The 18261-nt window shown below is 50.8% G+C and overlaps 2 protein-coding genes across 6 annotated transcripts in view; one reads left to right on the top strand and one right to left on the bottom strand.

Annotated features, from left to right (window-relative positions):
• Positions 1-12135, bottom strand: part of RBM6 (RNA binding motif protein 6) — a 57835-nt gene extending 45700 nt beyond the window's left edge. For 3 of the 4 annotated variants that reach the window (XM_021529168.2, XM_021529170.2, XM_021529171.2), the window contains exons 1-5: positions 11955-12135; positions 7578-7687; positions 4021-5359; positions 3193-3282; positions 2128-2197 (exon numbers count right to left, since the gene is read on the bottom strand). In XM_021529168.2, the coding sequence (XP_021384843.2) occupies positions 2128-2197; positions 3193-3282; positions 4021-5359; positions 7578-7621 (1543 nt within the window). In that variant the 5' untranslated portion in view covers positions 7622-7687; positions 11955-12135. The remainder of the gene's footprint in view (positions 1-2127; positions 2198-3192; positions 3283-4020; positions 5360-7577; positions 7688-11954) is intronic. The other variant, XM_021529169.2, reaches the window with a different exon arrangement.
• Positions 12136-12176: 41 nt separating this feature from the next.
• On the top strand, positions 12177-17397 carry MON1A (MON1 vesicular trafficking associated A). 2 transcript variants are annotated; one of them, XM_021529225.2, is made up of 6 exons: positions 12177-12353; positions 13585-13726; positions 13955-14422; positions 14614-15379; positions 15477-15624; positions 16079-17397. In XM_021529225.2, exons 2-6 carry the CDS (start codon positions 13600-13602, stop codon positions 16217-16219), a joined length of 1650 nt encoding a protein of 549 aa, XP_021384900.1. In that variant the 5' UTR covers positions 12177-12353; positions 13585-13599; the 3' UTR covers positions 16220-17397. The 2 variants fall into 2 exon arrangements, with proteins under 2 accessions (XP_021384900.1, XP_021384899.1); XM_021529224.2 differs by lacking the exon at positions 12177-12353 and adding an exon at positions 12618-12729.
• The last annotated feature ends 864 nt before the right edge of the window (positions 17398-18261 follow it).

The following is an 18261-nucleotide window of genomic DNA, read 5'->3' as shown; positions in this document are numbered from 1 at the left end:
AGTTGTTATTGTTCCCCCCACAGCTGCAGGCATTCTTCTCTCAAACACACTCAACATGCATACTCATGATTAATGTTATTTTTAACATTTCTGGACAGCACTTAAAAATATACAACCCACTCAGACTGGCTTAGCACGTGCTCCTCTGAGCCAGGCTGCCATCGTCCCACCAAGCCGATACAGCAGTGCAGGTGTATCCCAGAGACATAAATAATTCAAAAGGTTTGCTTTTAATTCTTACAGATATTTACATACACACCTCATCACAAAAGCATTCTTTAACCCATGACTGGCCTCTAGTTTCAGAGGTTCAGCTTTTCGGAAGTTAATATTAATTCAATTCTATACACTTCTCTAGGAGGAGCCAATGTGAAATGCTGGATTAATTTTGCTACAGCTTCTAGTTACCCAATTTCTAAAAGAAGTATTCACAATGCGGGAAGCTTTTATTGCCCTAGACACATCCAACTTGTGCAAGAAGGATCAGAGAGCTGTTTAAATGCAGCCTCAGGACACAATGCAAAACAAAGACTTTGAAGCCTCCACGTAACCTGGAACAAAGCTATGCTGCTTAAATGACTGATGTTGACTGGACACGGTTAAACAGCAGCTTTACACAGCTCATAAAACATGAGCTAATTTTAACTTCATTCTTTGCCTCCCCACAATTGCCAGAAAAACTTTTAAAAAGCCAACTTTGCAGCTGAAGAGACAGAACAGAATGCAGCTTTTGGAGAGACAGCAGAAAACTGCAACCCTCGCATCACGTGTGACCACCCGCAGATACTGGAGCTGCTGCACATAACTTCAGACACTGCATCTCATCCTGAGCAGCCTTTGAAACAGGGAAGGGGAAGGAAGAAACAGCAGCTCTCTAATGAGGGCAGTAAGTCCTAATAACATACATGGGAAGAAACAAAGAAATTTCCAGTTCAAGCCGATTTATCACTGAAGTGACATGTTTCAGAAGGGAAAAAAACCAAAACAACTGACAAATCAGCACAGGCAAAAAAGGAGCATGTTGCAATTATTGTGTTGCAGTCAGTGCTGTGTGGGTGACAACAGCAATACTGAAATATGCTTAGGAAAGAGGAAAGGAAGCAAGAAAGACTAACTGTGCCCCTTAAGCCCTGCTTGTTAGGACACAGGGATGTTCTTTAGTTCAAAGGTTCCTGAGAAGGTTGTGAAATCTCCTTTGACAGCTTCCAGAAACAAAAATACACAAATACCCCACTGCCCCAGTTTCTCAACACATTGGAAGCCTTTACATAATGGATTGACACCAAGAATTCCAGCTGCTTCACATACAACCCATACTGAAAATATGAAAAAGCACTGATGAATGTAGAAACCTCTGCTCTCCTAGGTTTAAAAATAAAATTAAAATAAAATACCAGTTTCCAGGTATTTCCTACTAGTATTATCCACACCAATCCCCAGGACTCACCCTTCCTACCATCGCACATCTTTGTTCCAGTACAATTTTTTCACAAAGCAGCCATGTAAAATATTTCTTTCTTCAGAATCCTACACACACTGATCAGAAGTACAGCAGAACTTTATTCCTTGAATGAGGAAGAACATCCAGTCCCAGTATTTGGATATCTGCTTATAAAAGTTACTTTGTCTTTTTATTTAACCTGTCTTCGTACCTAAGCAGGGCACCAGTTTCAGGTTACTGAAGGAGAAATGTTAGGATGGAACAGGATTCCCGAGGACACTATTTGTGCAGCATTTGTTCCACAGTAAGACTACCTCAGAAACAAGATTTAGAACATTCCAAAAGGATTTAGTAATAGTTAAAAAAAACAAAAACTATGGAAGAATTAACCTGCTGTCCCATGGCTTTGCTCTTGATAGCTATTAGAACAGCCTTAGTGCTCTTCCTGCTGCTCCTACCCCTCTCCAGAGGCAGCTGGACACATGCTTTACCTCTGAGGCAGCAGTGAGTATACCCATCAATTTTGAGGTCAAGAGGACAAACTATAGAACTCAGAGGGCATTTTCATTAAAAAAATACCTGGAATTAGGGCATGTAAGACTTTAACCAAATTGCCTAAGAGAATATTGGGGTAAAAAACACCCTGTTGTCACTTGAAGCTAGAAGCACTGGAAAAGCATTCTCACCTGAGCTGTAATCTTTCAGTCGCAGGTCCTTCACAGGTGTCCCATCAGGCCCTCGGAAAGCATTGAGAATCTACAGGAAAAACAAGATCCACTTCATCTCCAAAATCAAACCTTCAAACCTAAGGTACTTGCCAATGCACATTTCTGTCTCTCCAAGAGTTCTATTCTTTCTAGGTTAAGGCTGCTACAAACTGACACACTTTCCAGCAGTACCTGAGAATTGTTACTGAGTTTTCAAAGTATTTTTGGGTTTTGTTTGAAGAAATGAGCACCATTTACACCACAATTCAACTGCTCAAAGGTTTATTACACTGGTTTCAGCCAGACTGTTCAACTCAGATCCTTATTTAAGGTCAAAGATGTCCTACTGCCTTTAAGAAAATCAAAGTACAAGGGCAAATGTTCTGAGTCTTATCATCCTCTGAAGGACAAAGTTCTTCCCGTGAGTTCTCCTTTATCAAGCCTCAGAAGATGATCACTACAGCTAACCCTAGCAAAAACTGCTGCATGTAGGGGCTCTCATGCCTAGAACTTTCACCAAATAAACAAAAAAAAAATCCCAAAACTGAAGTCCTAATTCATAACAAATGGAGCTACTTTCACCTTGTAGCCCACATAATTTTATGGGAGTTTTTTTGTGTTTTTTTTTTTACTAAAACCAGCAGGAACAGCAGATATCTTTTCCATCTTTGTAAGATCTCATTTAAGCAATTTCAAGTAACTAAGAACAAACAAGTTCACTTAGACACTACTTGTCTTCTGAGCCCAAAATAGTAGTAACAATATTTGGTATATATAAAGCAGTGATGAAGTAAGGCATGTTGCAGAGTCTGGAGTCAAGGCTTCTAGCTATCAACACCCCACATGCAACCACAGGAAAACTCATCACTTCTAGAACCCCCAAAAACCCAGAATAATCAGATAACAGGTAACATTGCAGTGACTTCTAAATCTGGATTTTCCCCTGGGGAAATGAGAGACCATCTGACATGCATTAACCAGACTTAAAAGTGGTACTTTAGAAACCCTCAACAGAAGCTTCTGGATGAGAAACATCCCACTTACATCATCCTTTGTGGCAGTTTCAGGCACTCCTCCTAGTCGAATGAGCTTGCTTGGCTTCACATACTTGGGGCAGGTCCGGTAATCTTGGTCCTTGAGTTCATGCAATCAAGATGGTTTTACAAATGAGAGATGCTGGCTCACAAGATACACAAGCAATAGCAAAACAAAGCTGGGGAAAATTCAAAGGCAAAGGCCCATAAGCAGCCTGACTCAAAGCTTTAACCCCTGTTGGAGATTTAGGGAGTTCTGGAGGAGCTCTTCACATGCTCACTGAGCTGTATAGTAAGATCTAGCTCCAGGAAAATAAAATGGGCAGATCACATCTCTCTGCTTCCCAGTAGTGGGAGATTCAAATTCGATAGTAGTTATTAACTCAGTAGTTACCACTACCTTCAGGTATCCAAGATAAACCTGAAGGAAAACAAAGTATGTATGAGATAGTAGTACACAGGCCCAGCCAAGGCAGTTGCTTCTCTCTGATACTGCTCATAAGCAACATTCAGGGCAAAACAACAAAATAAGTTTATCTGTAACCACTTCAACCACCCAACACCCTCTGGCCATTTTCAACGAGGGGACTTTCTGAACCAAAGCTGGTTCAAAATATTTAGCAACTCTCACTTGCTAAACAGCACTTCTCTTGAGAAGTATTTCTGAAGTAGAAAGGGTGCCCATTAAATAACTTGGAGCATAGAATGATCTCAGAGAAGGATGGTGAATTAGAATAAAACTGAAGTGGCAGGATATGGATGAAGACTCCTTCTCAACTCCTTCCATTCTTTGGCCAACACACATTTAACAGAGACATCAATTGACAAAAACACCTACCTGAAGGTTCTTATAGGGCCTAGAATCTTTGCTGGGTTTTCCTTCTGCAAAGGACTTGCCATGTTCATAATCAAACATTTGCTGCCCCGGCAGCCGGTGATCCACATCACGATATTCCATGTTCCGGTAGTCTGTATCTTGCCTCCCAAGGAAATCCAGGTCACCTTCACCCTTTAACCCAAGATCAGAATCGGATCTTTGCTGCTCCCCCCCAGAAAGCTGCTGCTGTTGCTGCTTGTTAGCAAAGGTCTGAGGTTGCTCCTCTTGGTCCTGAAGAGTAGGAAGAGGTCCGCGGCTATTCTGGAAATTGTGCGAAGTGTCATCTTCAAGACCCAGTCCCAGGGATTCCTCTTCTCTGGCTGATGCTTCTGAGTGTTGAAATTCTCCTTTTTGGCTACCAAAGGGACTTCTATCTAGACTAAGTGCAGACTCATCTCTTTTGCTGGTGCTTAAACCAGAGCCCTCTCTTTCTGCTAAAGGTACAGCAGATTGGTTGTGCCTAAAATCTACAAGGCTTTGATCCACAGGAGGCATTTCCCTATCTGAAAAGTCCATGGGAGGAGCCACATCTCTGCTCCTAAAATCCTGATCAGATCGGGATCTGTGCCTATTTCTGAAGTCTGAAGATGGTGCGTTCCTGTTTCTGAAGTCCAGATCAGAGGTGCCCACGCCCCTGAAGTCCAAATCAGGTACTTCCCTATTTCTGAAGTCTGAATAGGAATGTTCTCTGCCCCTGTAGTCTAACTCAGACATGTCTCTTGCCCTAAAGTCTGAGTGAGGCCCATCTCGACCTCTGAAGTCGAAATCATAAGACCCCCTTCCCCTGAAGTCTGATGGAGGTTCCTCCCTGCCCCTGTAATCCATATTATGTGCTTCCCTATCCCTGTAGTTCATACGGAACGTGTCCCTGTTCCTGTAGTCCCCTGAGGGAACATCCCCACCCCTGAAGTCCATAGGTGGCCCTTCTCTCTCCCGGAAGTCTCCGGAGTACATATCCCTGCCCCTGTACTCAGAAGGAGGTGGCTCCCTACCTCTGAAATCCATCTGAGACTCGTCTCTGCCCTGGAAGTCAGACGGTGGGAAATCCCTGCCCCTGAAATCGTGGTGCCCATCCCCACCTCTGAAGTCACTACGTGGTCCATCTCTAGCTCCATAGCTGAAAGAAGGTTCCTCTCTGTTGGCAAACTGAGGATTGAGGAGGCCTGAGAGTGCCTGGATATCAAAAGGAAGTGATTTTCTGCCAGAGAAGTTGCCAGAGTGTCTTTCTTGACCAAGACTATCAAGGGAAGGAGGATATTCCCTGTTCCACCCGGGAGCAAACCTTTCTTCTTGGCTCCCACTGTAGAAATAAAGACAGTATTATTCATAACGTGCTTAAGAGTCTGAAATCTACACAGCAGCACATTCTTCTCTAAACTTTTATAGAGCTGTGTAACAGTCTAAGATCCGCAGGAGATATTGATGTTTGGCAGTTTAAGATGAGGCAGCATACGACAGATGTGAGAAAGTAAACTTGGGTGCTCCCATTTCAGCACAATTTCCAGAAGCACTCAACAGAGAATACCTGCAACATTAATGGGTTAATGATGGTAGCAATCCACATAGTCCTGCACTGCACATGGCTCTGCAGCTGTCTGAGGTGCCAGCAGCTGGTGTGTTGGTTCATTAGCATCACCAGCACATGCCTGTGAGGAACCGAGGAGCTTAAGCTCTCTGGGCAGTATGGAAACAACTAAATTAACACACCTTCCTGAGGCACATGAAAGCAGAGGTTACCAAACAGGCTTTACTGACATGCCACAAAGACTCATTTATGCTTCCTTGTGCTGGAGTCCAAACTGGCAAATTCTGAAAGCCATCAGTTCACTGAGGGTGCCTCACAGGACTATGCCAACAATCAACATCCAAGATATCCCTGTGCTCGTGCCTCCAGACTGTCGTACACCGAGTTCACAAGACTACAGCTATGAGCTCTCCCAGTATCTCCATAAGAACACTCAGGAAGAAGTTTCCTCTTAAGGGAATTGTTCAAAATCCAATGGGTTGGTTTCTTTTTTTTGGTTTTGTGGTTTTTTTGGGTTGTTTTTTTTTTTTTTTTTTGTGGGCTGGAACTATCTGATTTTTCATCTAAGCAAGGCTCCAATGCATTTTTTAAAAAACAGAATGATACAGTATCAGCACATTTTAAAATAACACCAAATGCTACCCAAAGCAGTGGACATTTTCTTAAAATCTACAGCAAGTCATGTTGTAGCTCACTCTGAGCTTCACTATAGAATCACTCACCAAGATTAATCAAAGCATACACAGATTTCCTAAGGTACACGGTCCATTTCACCTTCATGTAGAATAGCAATTAAAACTTGGATCAAGGTCAGCATTCCCCACCCAATACATTAAAGAATGATGCCAATAAAATCCACTTAAAAATCATTAGAACAGCACTATTGATATAATTACAAGACACAATCCCTCCCTCATCAACACTGTTCCTACATGTTCTGGAAGATACTGATTTTCATCAGCTTTCTCCACACATTACAGTAGACAATTATTTGGAGTATTCTTACAGCAGAAACCTAAGGTATGCCATGAGCAGTACCTTTATCAAGCTGATTTTCAAGGGACTGAAGTGCACACATGAGCAAACGATGAAAAAATGATGCACAACAGAGGAAAATTCTAAATTTTAGTGGCTTCATTTTTATACCCAGCGCTCCCTGGCAAACACAGGTCTCAAGAAACAACCAGAGGAACACAAACTAATATTGTGCTGTGCAAGTCAGCTGCACACCAATCTTTAAAACAGTTGCAGTGACATTCAGAAATTACTTATGAAGGAGTGTACGGGAATATAGACTTTTTGCAAGTGCATGTAGTAGTAAGACAATGGGGAATTGGTTTAAACTGAGAACGGGTTTAGATTAGATCCTAGGAGTAAATTCTTCCCTGTCAGGATGGCAAGGTCTTGGCACAGGTTGCCCAGTGAAGTTGTGGATGTCAAATCTCTGGAAGCGTTCAAGGTTAGGTTGGACAAGCTTGGAGCAGCCTGGGATAGTGGAAGATGCCCCTGCCCACACCAGAGATTTAGAACAAGACGGTCTTTAAGATCCTTTCCAATCAAACCATTCTGTGATTATATGCTGCACGGACTTATCAACCTCGTGGAAAGAATTAAACTCTCAAAATTTTAATAAAATTGTGTGTGTAGTCAATGTGTCAGTATTTCTGAACTAATTTTCTCCTCTTACAGATGTTAAAAGCACATAATACCAAACGCCACACAGCACATCACATTAACTCACAGCAGCAAAACTAAGTATCACTAGAAAAGATGGTGTGGAAGACTAGAAATATTAAAAGAAGCTGTTGCTTAAAAACAAAATTAAAAATGTCATAGAAATGCAAAAACTATCAATTAACTTCTTTGTTCTCTAGCAATCATAATTAGCTCCATAGAGATCTCACAACTTCTACCAAAACAGTAAACAGTGAGTTCCCAAGGCTTATTGTATTTAAGAATCTTCCTGAAATAAACTATACATTGAAGTGCTTACCGAAAAGACCCCATTCTGTTGCCTTGTCGATGGTTTCCCCACATTTTGATCTTGTCTGGTAGGCTTCCAGAAATTGTTAATTCACTCTAACAACACCCAGACAGCACAACCTGTTGAATAAACAACATGATGATAAGCCACAAGGCAAAGAACACACATGACATGAGAAAAACACTGCTGGTTAGAAGGGGTATGTGTAACATCTGATCAGGATCCACACATATACCAGACCACACATAGGCATGAATGAATTCAAGTGTTGCACTTCTCCACGTTCAAATTTGTAAGTGCCAAACGACTCCTGAAATCAAACTGTCAATATGGTGGGCAAACAATTTGATATCTGCTTTGATTAACATAGAGCTTTCCAACATACTGTGCTGTCTGACACTATTCAGGGTGCAGCTAGAAATGTGAGAACGCCGCCATCTATAAACAACAACGACCACTGCCGAACAACAGTTTGCAATTAATGTTTAATCCAAACTATTTTTGCCAAAAGCTCTTTACTGTTCAAGGAAATGATCACCACTCTTGGTCTACCATGGAGACTCTGCCCTCAGAAGTATGTAGATAACAGAGGAGGTTTTTTTTGCCAATAAATCATGACAGGCACTCTTCTCCAACACTGTCCTCATCAAGCAGAGTGACGTAAGTAACACTTGCCTCAACAGAAATCTAAAATTTCATCCACTTCCTCCCACCAGCGGAGAAGGTGAGGATTTCCTGGCGATAACCAAAGCCAGGACTTGAAATAGGAAGTACTTCCGTCTTTCCAAAAGAAAAAAGAGGCTGCAGCAGAGCATGGAAAGAACTGAGGGAGATGGCAACCTGATGGCCTCAAACCTGCTCTGGCCAATCCAGCTGCAGTGGTGCAGGAGGGCTGTCATAACCAGACCAAGGCTGGGAAACATGGTGCTTACACACTGTTCCAAAGTGGGATTATTTACCTCCAGTGGTTGAGGGGACAGAGGACAGTGCAGACAGTCACTGCCAGGCCTGGCTGGAGAGCTCTTGTCAAAGAAAGGCACACAAAGTCCTGTTTGTTCTCCCTTCCAAAGGTCAGCACTGCCATAGCAGAGGCAGGTCAGCAGAGCAGGTTATGACAGATCTTCCACCAGGGAGCAATTCCGGATGCTGCTGCTGGCAGTTGTCTGTACCAAGGAGCTGAGGGAGCTGCTGTGCCAAAAGAGAGTCCACACTCTTGCCAGGGTGCACTACCCCCCAGGGAAGGCTCAGGTGGGAGCCAGGACAGCAGGTTCTGGCAGAAACCAAGCATGCAGACACTGAGGAAGGCAACCTGAGGAAGGCAACCAAGCATGCAATCCATCCACCCCAGTGTCACTTCCAAAGAAACAGGTTCATTCCATTGGCCACTCAAGCCTGAGAGTACCAGTCTGCTTACATTTTACATGGCTCTTGATAAATAACCACCCTGGTCCCAAGAATTTCCTCCATCTTTTTCAGAGGAAAAGTTCTCTTACTAAGAGAACCAAGAGCACACTCCCTTCATGATGGGGGCAGGCAAAGGCAGATGGTTGCTGTTGTCAGCCAGTCCTTTCATCCAAAATCTTTTGCAGCCTGCAGACCTCGCATTTCTTGCTCTTCCCTTCTGGATTTCCCTCCCCCATTCCACTTCTCCTTAAGTCAACAACCTTACCAACACTTAAAAAAAAAAAAATAAAATCCCTTGCCAGCTGGGAACTGTTTAGGCATAATATTCAAATTATCAGACCAAAAAAAAAAAAAAAAAAAACCAAAAAACCACTGGACAGCTACCAGGCCTGGCACAGACCTACTGAGCCATGCAGCAACCTCCGGGAGCGTGAGGTCATGGTTCAATAACACAGGGAGCAACACTGGCTCCAAGAGCCCCCACTCAGCCTGATTTGCTCCCTGCCTCTGCCTTTGGCAAAGCACTGGGTGTAAGTTGTGCCAGCTTGTGCTTTTCTGGGTCTGCACCACGGATGACCCTCAGAAGAGAGTTATATTTAACCCAGGTCACTCCAGTGATACGCTTTACCACACAACTCCACAAACAAAGGTGACAGCAAACTGCAGGACAGGGACAGAAGGCTCTTAGCCTGGCTTCCACTGACACCAAGATCTCCTGAAGGTACACCCTGCTACAATTGCTCCAAAAAAAGCACACCGTGATGAGACATCGTGAGGATTCACCCTTCTGCCATGGGCAGGTATCTGCCAGCTCCACTCCCACCTCCCAGCTCACAGGTAAATGCTGGGAGACAGGTCAGTGTGAGTGAGGCTGTTTGCCAAAGACACCCCAGGCCAACAGCAAATCATGGCAAAAAGCCACCTGCGTGCTGGGAACTCTGCATCCATTAGTTCTGTCATGCTCTGCCCACAACCAAGTGTTTGAGGAGATGGAAACAGCCCAGTCACTGGCAGAGCCCAGACCAACAGCTCTCTAGGACAATAATGAGCTGTTACAATTACCCTGAACATTCAGGAGGCAAAGCCTCAGCTCCACCAAAAATACAGAAGGCTCAACTAAAGAAGGAGAAGCTCTTTTGTGGTTTTAGTTCCTCCAGTGACTGGTGGTCACACAGCCCTTCCAGGAGAGGCTGGTGGAGCTCCAGATGCTCCCTGGCAATTATTCCCAATGACTTCCTCAGGACCGTGCCCCTGCCCTCCCCAGACAGCCCTGGGGAGGTTCCTGACTCCACTTCCCAATCTGCCCATGCCAGCCTGACAGCAAACTCTTGGAGCTCTTATTCCAATTTATATCTTGCTATGGTAAAATAATGGCTTTGATCGTGGGGATTGTGCAGCTGAGCCACACTAAGCAACTGGTCTTCTGGAGGACTAAATAAAGACATCTGTCAAGGGGCCAAGTGGGAAACGCCAGCACAGCCCTCAAGTGTCTCCTCACCAATTTACACCCCACTTCACACCTTTTTTCCAAATATGGGGGAGAGAAGGGTAATTGGTGACAGACTGGGTGCTATTTTCAGAAAAATACTCTGATATTCAGAGCTTCTCTCCAAACAGATTTTTCCAAGACTTGGTATTTATAGAGCATGAGGAAATCAAACACAGAACTACACACAAGAAGAGAAAAAGCAGCTTGCTGTGGAACAACTTTCTGTACTCAGTAAAGTTTTTGAAAGGTTGAAGAAAGGAAAAGGCCTCTGTGAAATCTAAGTACTGCAGGAGGTACAAGAGAAAACTATTCCCCAAAGCTACAGAAACTGCAAGTAGCCAAGAAAGCCAGTTACATCCAATGTTAGTTAGAGATCCCTAATTCAGAAAAAATATCAAAAGCATGTCACTGACATGCGGAAGTGAAGGGAGAGGGAATCATTTTGGCTCTGACAGGTGTCAAACTGGAGGATTTTCATTTTAAAAAAGGGGATGTGCATACTTTTCATCTGTATGATGCTTCTAAAAACATGCATTAGAGACAATTAGGTGAATTCCTAACACACACCCCACCCCATTACTATCCTGACCTTGCTTGTCTCAAATGACTTCACAAGTGTGTTCCCAACCAGTGGATGTTGGGAAAGACTCTCACACTACCAAGACCCTACCAGGATAGGAAAGTGGACTCCACCTTCAGCAGCATTGCCAAAAGTAACACCACACAGCAGCAGCAACACCAGCCTCTTAAGATGCCAATTGTTTTTAAAAACAGAGCACGGTGGTCACAGTCATCACTTCCAGTCGCTCAGCCTCCACCAGAGCCAGACCACATCCTGCTTCCACCTAAGCCTTTACTCACAGCCCAAAATCCCATTTAGCCCATCACTTGGGATTGAATCCACTAACACACAGCTCCCATCAGATCCCTCTGCATCCCAGCACGAATCCAGCCCACTTTGGTCCATCCCTTTTACAACCACAAGCATTCCGAGATGGACACACGTATGGCCTGGTGCAAAAAAGGCCCTAATCTTGACCAGGGCCTCAGAACAACACTGAGATATCCACAAACACACCACAACTGCTGACAATGACACACACATGGCAGGCCCCAACACTACTATGTGGGATACCGTACCCTGATCCAGGGGCTGAGCACCCCAACCCCACAGCCCACATCCCACTAGGGCATGAGGAGCTGATGGAGACACCGAGCCCACAACACACAGCTGCGGGCCCACAGCGCCAGGCCCTGCTGCTTCAGCGCCCGCAGCGGGCCGCCCCAGCCTCTCTCTATTCCTGAGCCACGGGACCTCAGAACAGACACCCCACCCCCGCCGCCATCCTCATGGACCCACAGCCTCCCCTCCTCCACCCCGGGCAAGCCCACCCCGGCAGACCCTCGGAACACTCCTCGCCCCTCTCACCCCACTGGGCGAGATCCCCTTTATCCCAGGCGACCCCCTTTATCTCCCGAGAGACCCTCATCACCTACTCCTCCTCTTCCTCCTCCTGCTCCGCCGCTCCCGCCTCGCACAGGCCCCACGGCCGCCACGGCGAGAACCCGGAACTTCCGGCTCCCTCCTCCCGTCGGGCACCCAGAGGACGCTGGGAATTGTAGTCTCTGTCGCCCCGTTCCTGCCGCCCCTTCTCAGGCGCGTCCTTGCGGCTCACGGACTACAACTCCTATGATCCCCCTTGGAGCGCACCGCCTACAACTCCCATGATGCCCCGCGGCGGGTCGCCGCGATGGCGGGGGTGTCGCCGCGGTCGGGGCCGGGACCGGCGGTAGGGCGGGAGGTCACCGCCCGCCGCCGGCTCCGAGCCCTTTTCCGACCCGCCTAGGCTGTGCCCGGGGGCTGCAGGGCGGCCCCGGGAGGAGCCGCGGAGGTGGGTCCCCGCGCGTTGTCTTTAAGAGGGGTCCTGGGCCTGGGTCGTGCCGGGGCTGCAGGAGCGGTGACACCTCAGCGCTGAAGGGAGAAGGGTCGGGCTGGGTCCGTGCCGGGCCGGGAGGCTCCTGGGGTGAGTCTCGCCCGCGGGAAGGTCAGCAGGGTGAGGAGGAAAGGTGAGGACGGGGCCCTGGTCCGCTCCCCGGCACCCTCCAGGGCTGTCACAGGATTTTAGTGGGGTGTCTTGCTCCCCCAGGTGTGGACGGGATCCCAGTAAGCTCCCCGGCGCTCTGCAGGACTGTCACGGGCTCCCCGAGATGTGCAGAGTCCTTAGCTCTTCCCCAGTACTTTGCAGAGCTGTCACGGGGTTTTGTGGGGTAAGGATTTAGCTCCCCAGGGGAGCACAGAGCCTTGGCCAGTTCCCCAACACCCTGTCCCAGGTTTGGGGGTGGGAGCTGCATGAACTCCCCCAGGTAAGGACAGGGCCCTGATCCACCCCGTGGTACTCGTCAGGGCTGTCACAGGACTTTGAGGGGGTGGTGTGGCTCCCCCAGGTGCAGCATTAGTGGGATTGGATTTGGGAGCAGGTGTGCTGGGGCACAGAGCAGAGCCTGGGCTCACTGAGCTCCCCTAGCAGCCGGGTTCAGGGGCACAGGCTCCTAGCCAGCCTGGCCTGCCTCCTGTTGCTTTTGCTTGTGCTCACTTTTGGGCTGGTTTTCCCCCAAGAAGGGGAGGAAGGAGCGGGCTGGAGGCATGGCTTCTGCTGGAGAAGGCACCCAGCTCCTGGAGTGGTGCCATATGTGCTCACAGGGAGTGTCACCGGCCTTGTCCCATGGCAGCCACCTAACCCGGTCCAAGGAGGGTCATAAACCCCTCCCTTTGCAAACACAAAGCCTCTGGGATTTCAGGTGTAGGGACCAGCCCCATCCAGGGCCTTGTCCCTTCCCCCTCACTGCACAGGGAGACTGAGCAGCTTTCACGGGGGAAATTGGGGTCAAGCCTGGATGAAAGGTGCCGTGGCCAGGGGCCTGGAAAGAGCTGGGGCTGCATGAGAGAGGAAATCCTGCTGGATTAGAGCAGCTTTCCTGACATCTCACCAGGGCTCGGTGCTGCATGCTGAGCCAGCGGGATTGGGCCACGGGTGCTGGCCCGGCTCCACTGGAGAACAGAGCATTTCAGGGCCTGCTTTGAAAGTGAGGGGACACAGGGGTGACACTGTGGGTCACATGCAGGTCCTGCCCCAAGGAATGGCTGCAGATGTCCATAAGAAGAAAAGCTGGGAAGTGCCCAATGGGTCCCTGGCGCCAGGAGATGGGCAGCACACAGAGAGGTCCGAGAGCCCCACGCCAGGGCTGGCACAGGGCACGGAGCCAGGTATGGAGCACAGCTCACCAAGGAGGGAAGCAAGGGAGGGAAAGAGCAGCTCCTCATGGGAGCTGGGACCTCCACAGCCCTGTGGGAGGGGCAGATGGGCCCACTCCTCACCAGCAAGACCCGCACCCACAGGGTGCTGCGGGATGGGGAGAGGAGGCAGGTCCCCTCTGCATCCTTCCCCCAGTGTGGGGGACACGAGGACGGATGCTGCATGGCCCGTTGTTCCAGGGGCGGGCCAGGAGGGAGCCATGTTCGTGCACACCCGCTCCTACGAGGACCTGACCAGTCCTGAGGACGGGGTGGCTGCGGCGCAGAGCCCAGAGGAGAGGCGGGGGGAGCCGGCCGAGCAGAGCAGCATGGAGCAGATCAGCAAGGACTTCAGCGAGCTGAGCACACAGCTCACAGGCATGGCCCTCGACCTGGAGGAGGAGATGAGGCCGGGCAAGGAGGGGAAGCTGGAGCCATCCCCGCAGACCACCCGCCGCGACTCGGTGCTGTCGGGGAAGGAGGAGGAGGACGTGACCATGGACGCCTGGCGCTTGCACCGGAAGCACGTCTTTGTGCTGAGCGAGGCGGGCAAGCCCGTGTACTCCCGTTATGGCTCTGAGGAGGCCCTGTCCAGCACCATGGGCGTCATGATGGCCCTGGTGTCCTTCCTGGAGGCTGAGAAAAACGCTATCCGGTCCATCCATGCAGGTACTGCCCTGGGGGGGGATGGGATGGGGGGGTCACAGCCTGCCCATCCGTGCGCTTGCCACCGTGGGTCATGTCATCTGTTCCCGGAGACAGATGGGTGTTTGGGGGGAGAGGCTGCAGCCTGGCTGTAGCCCTGGGCAGCCAGGCTCACAGATCTGCCCCCGGGCCCCCGGGGACTCCCTCCCAAGCAGATGGCTACAAGGTGGTCTTCGTGCGGAGGAGCCCGCTGGTGCTGGTGGCAGTGGCACGCACCCGGCAGTCGGAGCAGGAGATTGCCCACGAGCTGCTCTACATCTACTACCAGATTCTGAGCCTGCTCACCTGGACCCAGCTCAACCACATCTTCCAGCAGAAGCAGAACTATGACCTGCGCCGGCTCCTGGCTGGCTCCGAGCGCATCACCGACAACCTGCTGGACCTCATGGCCCACGACCCCAGCTTCCTGATGGGCGCCGTGCGCTGCCTGCCCCTGGCTGCCAGTGTCCGGGACGCTGTCAGCAGCAGCCTGCAGCAGGCCAAGGCCAAGAGCCTGGTCTTCTCCATTCTGCTGTCTGGGAACCAGCTGGTGTCTCTCGTGAGGAAGAAGGATCAGTTCCTTCACCCCATTGACCTCCATCTGCTCTTCAACCTCATCAGCTCTTCTTCCTCTTTCCGGGAGGGTGAAGCCTGGACTCCCATTTGCCTCCCTAAGTTCAACTCCAGCGGTTTCTTCCACGCCCACATCTCCTACCTGGAGCAGGAGATGGACTTGTGCCTGCTGCTGGTCTCCACTGACCGTGAGGACTTCTTCACCGTGTCCGACTGCAAGCGGCGCTTCCAGGAGCGCCTGCGGCGGCGGGGGGTGCAGCACGCTCTGCAGGAGGCCCTGCGCACCCCCTTCTACAGCGTCGCCCAGGTGGGCATCCCTGACCTCCGGCACTTCATCTACAAGTCCAAGAGCTCTGGGCTCTTCACCAGGTGAGGCCCCGGGGAAGCCTCACCTGGTGAGGCCATGGCATGTGGCATGGGCCAGGCCCCTTCTTCAGGGGGTTAATGGGGTACTGTGTTCCTGCAGCCCCGAGATTGAGGCTCCCTATGTGCAGGAGGAGGAGAAGGAGAGGCTCTTGGGGCTTTACCAGTACCTGCACAGTCGGGCCCACAACTCTTCACGGCCCCTGAAGAACATCTATTTCACAGGCCCCCGTGAAAACCTCCTGGCATGGGTAAGGCTGTTGGTGGGGTTTGGTGAGCCTGTCTTTTCTGGTCCTGCGTGGTGGGGAAAGGGGGTGGTAACACTACACAGCACCAGCTCTGTGGCCCCCAGGGAGGACCCCAGCCTGTGCATGGTCTTTTTGAAGGTGAGCATGCCCCTGTGTGAGGGAGGGACAGGCAGGGGTAGCAGTGGGAGCTGGTGAATTCCAGCACCAAGGGCTGTGCCATGCCCTGTCGTGATCTCGGTGCCGTGGAGAATACCCACTGTGGGGCAAACTCCAGGGTTTAGTTCTCCCACTGCTGAGCAAACCAGATGCCACCCATTTAGGATACCCCACTGCCACTTTTTGTCCCTGCACTGGAACCCCTCTGCCCATTGCTGGTAGCCCATGGGGGGAAGATGGAGTGCCAGCCTCAAGTGGGGCACAGTCCTGTTCCCAGCATGTGTCCTGTTCCTTCTCCCAGGTAACCAATGCCTTTGAGCTCTACATTTGCTACAGTCCCCTGGGGACCAAGGCCGGCGCCATCAATGCTGTCAACAAGCTCATGAAGTGGATCCGCAAGGAGGAAGACCGACTCTTCATCCTCACACCCCAGACGTACTGATGGGCATCACGCAGGGCATGGAGCCAGCTGGGAGAGCCCCCGCTGTGCTGGGGAGCCCATTCCCAGGGATTCCCGGGCTGTGTGTCCAGGGGAGAGGGCATGGTGGGACCCCAGAGCACAGGGAAACCCCACCTGTGGGACTGTCCAACCTGGTTGTTAGAGATGGGTTGCACAGGGAAAGGGAAGGGGATGAACAGGACTTTCTCTCAGCTGCAGGCAGTGCCCCAGCTGGGGGTCTGCTCTTCCTTCACATTCCCCAGCTCCATCCCTTGTTGTGATGGTCCTGGAGTGAGGCTGCTGGTACCCCAGGTTACTAGAGGGGAGCAGAGCCCCAGGGTCCTCTCCCTGTGCCTGCCACTTCCCTTCCTGTGGCTGGGCCAAGGGTGGGGGTCCCCAGGGGAGATGTGGCAGCACTCAGGGGAGCCCTATGTTGCTGTGCCCACAGGTGGCGGGTGACACCGTCCAGGCGAGGGACAGGGCTGGCCTGGGGCACACACTGCTCCTCTCCCTGCCTTGGGGGATCTGGATCCCCCAAGTGCCAGGGAGCCTCTGTAGTCCCGGAGCAGGTTTGTTTGCCCCCTTGGCATCTGTATGAGCCTGGACCCTTCCCACTGTGGCTGTGAAAAGGTTATCAGTCCCTGGGGATGCTGGCAGGCAGGGCGGGTCAGCCTGCCCCAGCTGGGACAGCAGGGTCCTGCTCACCTCACCACAGGGACACAGAGCCTCTCCAGAGAGCCAGAGTGCCGAGGTGTTTGTCAGGGTGTTTGTGGGCTCGTGGTTCTGGCTGTGGGTAATGGATCCTAAAGGGGCAGCTCAAGCACATCTCCTTGGAGATCCCCCCAGTACAGGGCCATGGTACTCCCCAGCCCATGGAGAATTTTCCCCTTGGCACGGGAGCACCTGTCCCCCAAGCCCAGCCCCTCGATCCAGCTCCCTGACCCCCCCAGGCACTGGGGTGGGGCTGAGCACCTGTGAACGGCCCAACTCCACGTTTTGGGGCTGTCTGAATAGTGCTGGAATAGGTGTCAGAGGAGGGGCAGAGCCATCAGCGTGACACCCCGGCACAGAGGGAGCTGGGAAGGATCCGGCAGGGCTAGCACAGGGATCTGCTCCTGTATTTATGGTCCTGCCAGAGTGTAATCGCTTGTCTTTGCTCATAAACATTATCTGGACCCTAAGTTGTCTTGTCACATTCCTGTACGTTCGGTGGAGTGGGAGGATGACCAAACTGGGCAGGAAGTTTGTTCCAAGTTTTGGTACGGTGCAGTCCAGCCCCGGGGATCTGCTGGGAGCCAGGAAAGCTGCCTGGGAGTGGTGCGGGGCTGCCGGGGTTGTGCTGGCAGGAGGCGGCGCTGACTGGATATTGGGAGCGGCAAAATCCCCGGGCTGAGCTGGCCGCGGCCAGCTCATGTCGAAACCCAGCAGAGGCTCAGCCGGAGGAAGGAGCTGTTGGCTAAGGCCGGGAGCCAGCGGAACTGCCGGGCCTTGCACAACACGGGGCGGGAGCCTGGAAGGGCTGGAGCTGGCCCGGCGACAGGCGCAGGGCATTTTCGGCAGGCTCAGCCTCTCCTGGGACCAAAGTCCTCAGCACCCCGCTCACCTGGAGGAAAGGTCCATGTGCAAAGGTGGGGTTCATGGGCCTAGCATTTCATGGCAGCAGGGCACTTGGAGGGCAAATTCATGTATGGATCGGGATGTAAAGAATCTTCCCATATCCCTGTGAACAGCAATCACTCCCAGAGGTGCTGGCACCTCCTGCCACTGCGCGTAGCCAGGGAGGAAAGGGACATGAGACACAGAATAGGCACAACAGAAACAACCCTGACAGCTGCCCTGGCAAAGCTGTGGCTCTCCCAGCCCTGCTCTTTTCTCCCTGTTAGGAACTCCGATGCTGAGCCTGCCGCAGCCCTCAAGGCTGCCCGGTTGGCCTGGAAGCGAGCAGAGAACGCGGTGCCACCGCGGGAACTGTGAGGAAGCGGCTATTTCGATTCTATATATCAGGGTGTCAGCTATGGCAGCGGGGCTGGGGGCCGCGGCCGAGG

The sequence above is a fragment of the Lonchura striata genome, chromosome 12, assembly GCF_046129695.1.
Source record: "Lonchura striata isolate bLonStr1 chromosome 12, bLonStr1.mat, whole genome shotgun sequence".
NCBI classification, from domain to species: domain Eukaryota; kingdom Metazoa; phylum Chordata; class Aves; order Passeriformes; family Estrildidae; genus Lonchura; species Lonchura striata.
The sequence above is the reverse complement of the archived record's forward strand: the minus strand, read 5'-3'. Positions and strand labels throughout refer to the sequence as shown.

Bases quoted from the DNA above. Each gene is read 5' to 3' on its own strand.
- MON1A (XM_021529224.2), top strand. From the start codon at position 12,670: ATGTGCAGAGTCCTTAGCTCTTCCCCAGTACTTTGCAGAGCTGTCACG. The intron at 12,730-13,584 runs GTAAGGATTTAG...GGTCACATGCAG, and splicing joins CTGTCACGGGGTTTTGTGGG to GTCCTGCCCCAAGGAATGGC. The intron at 15,625-16,078 runs GTAAGGCTGTTG...TCCTTCTCCCAG, and splicing joins GTGAAAACCTCCTGGCATGG to GTAACCAATGCCTTTGAGCT.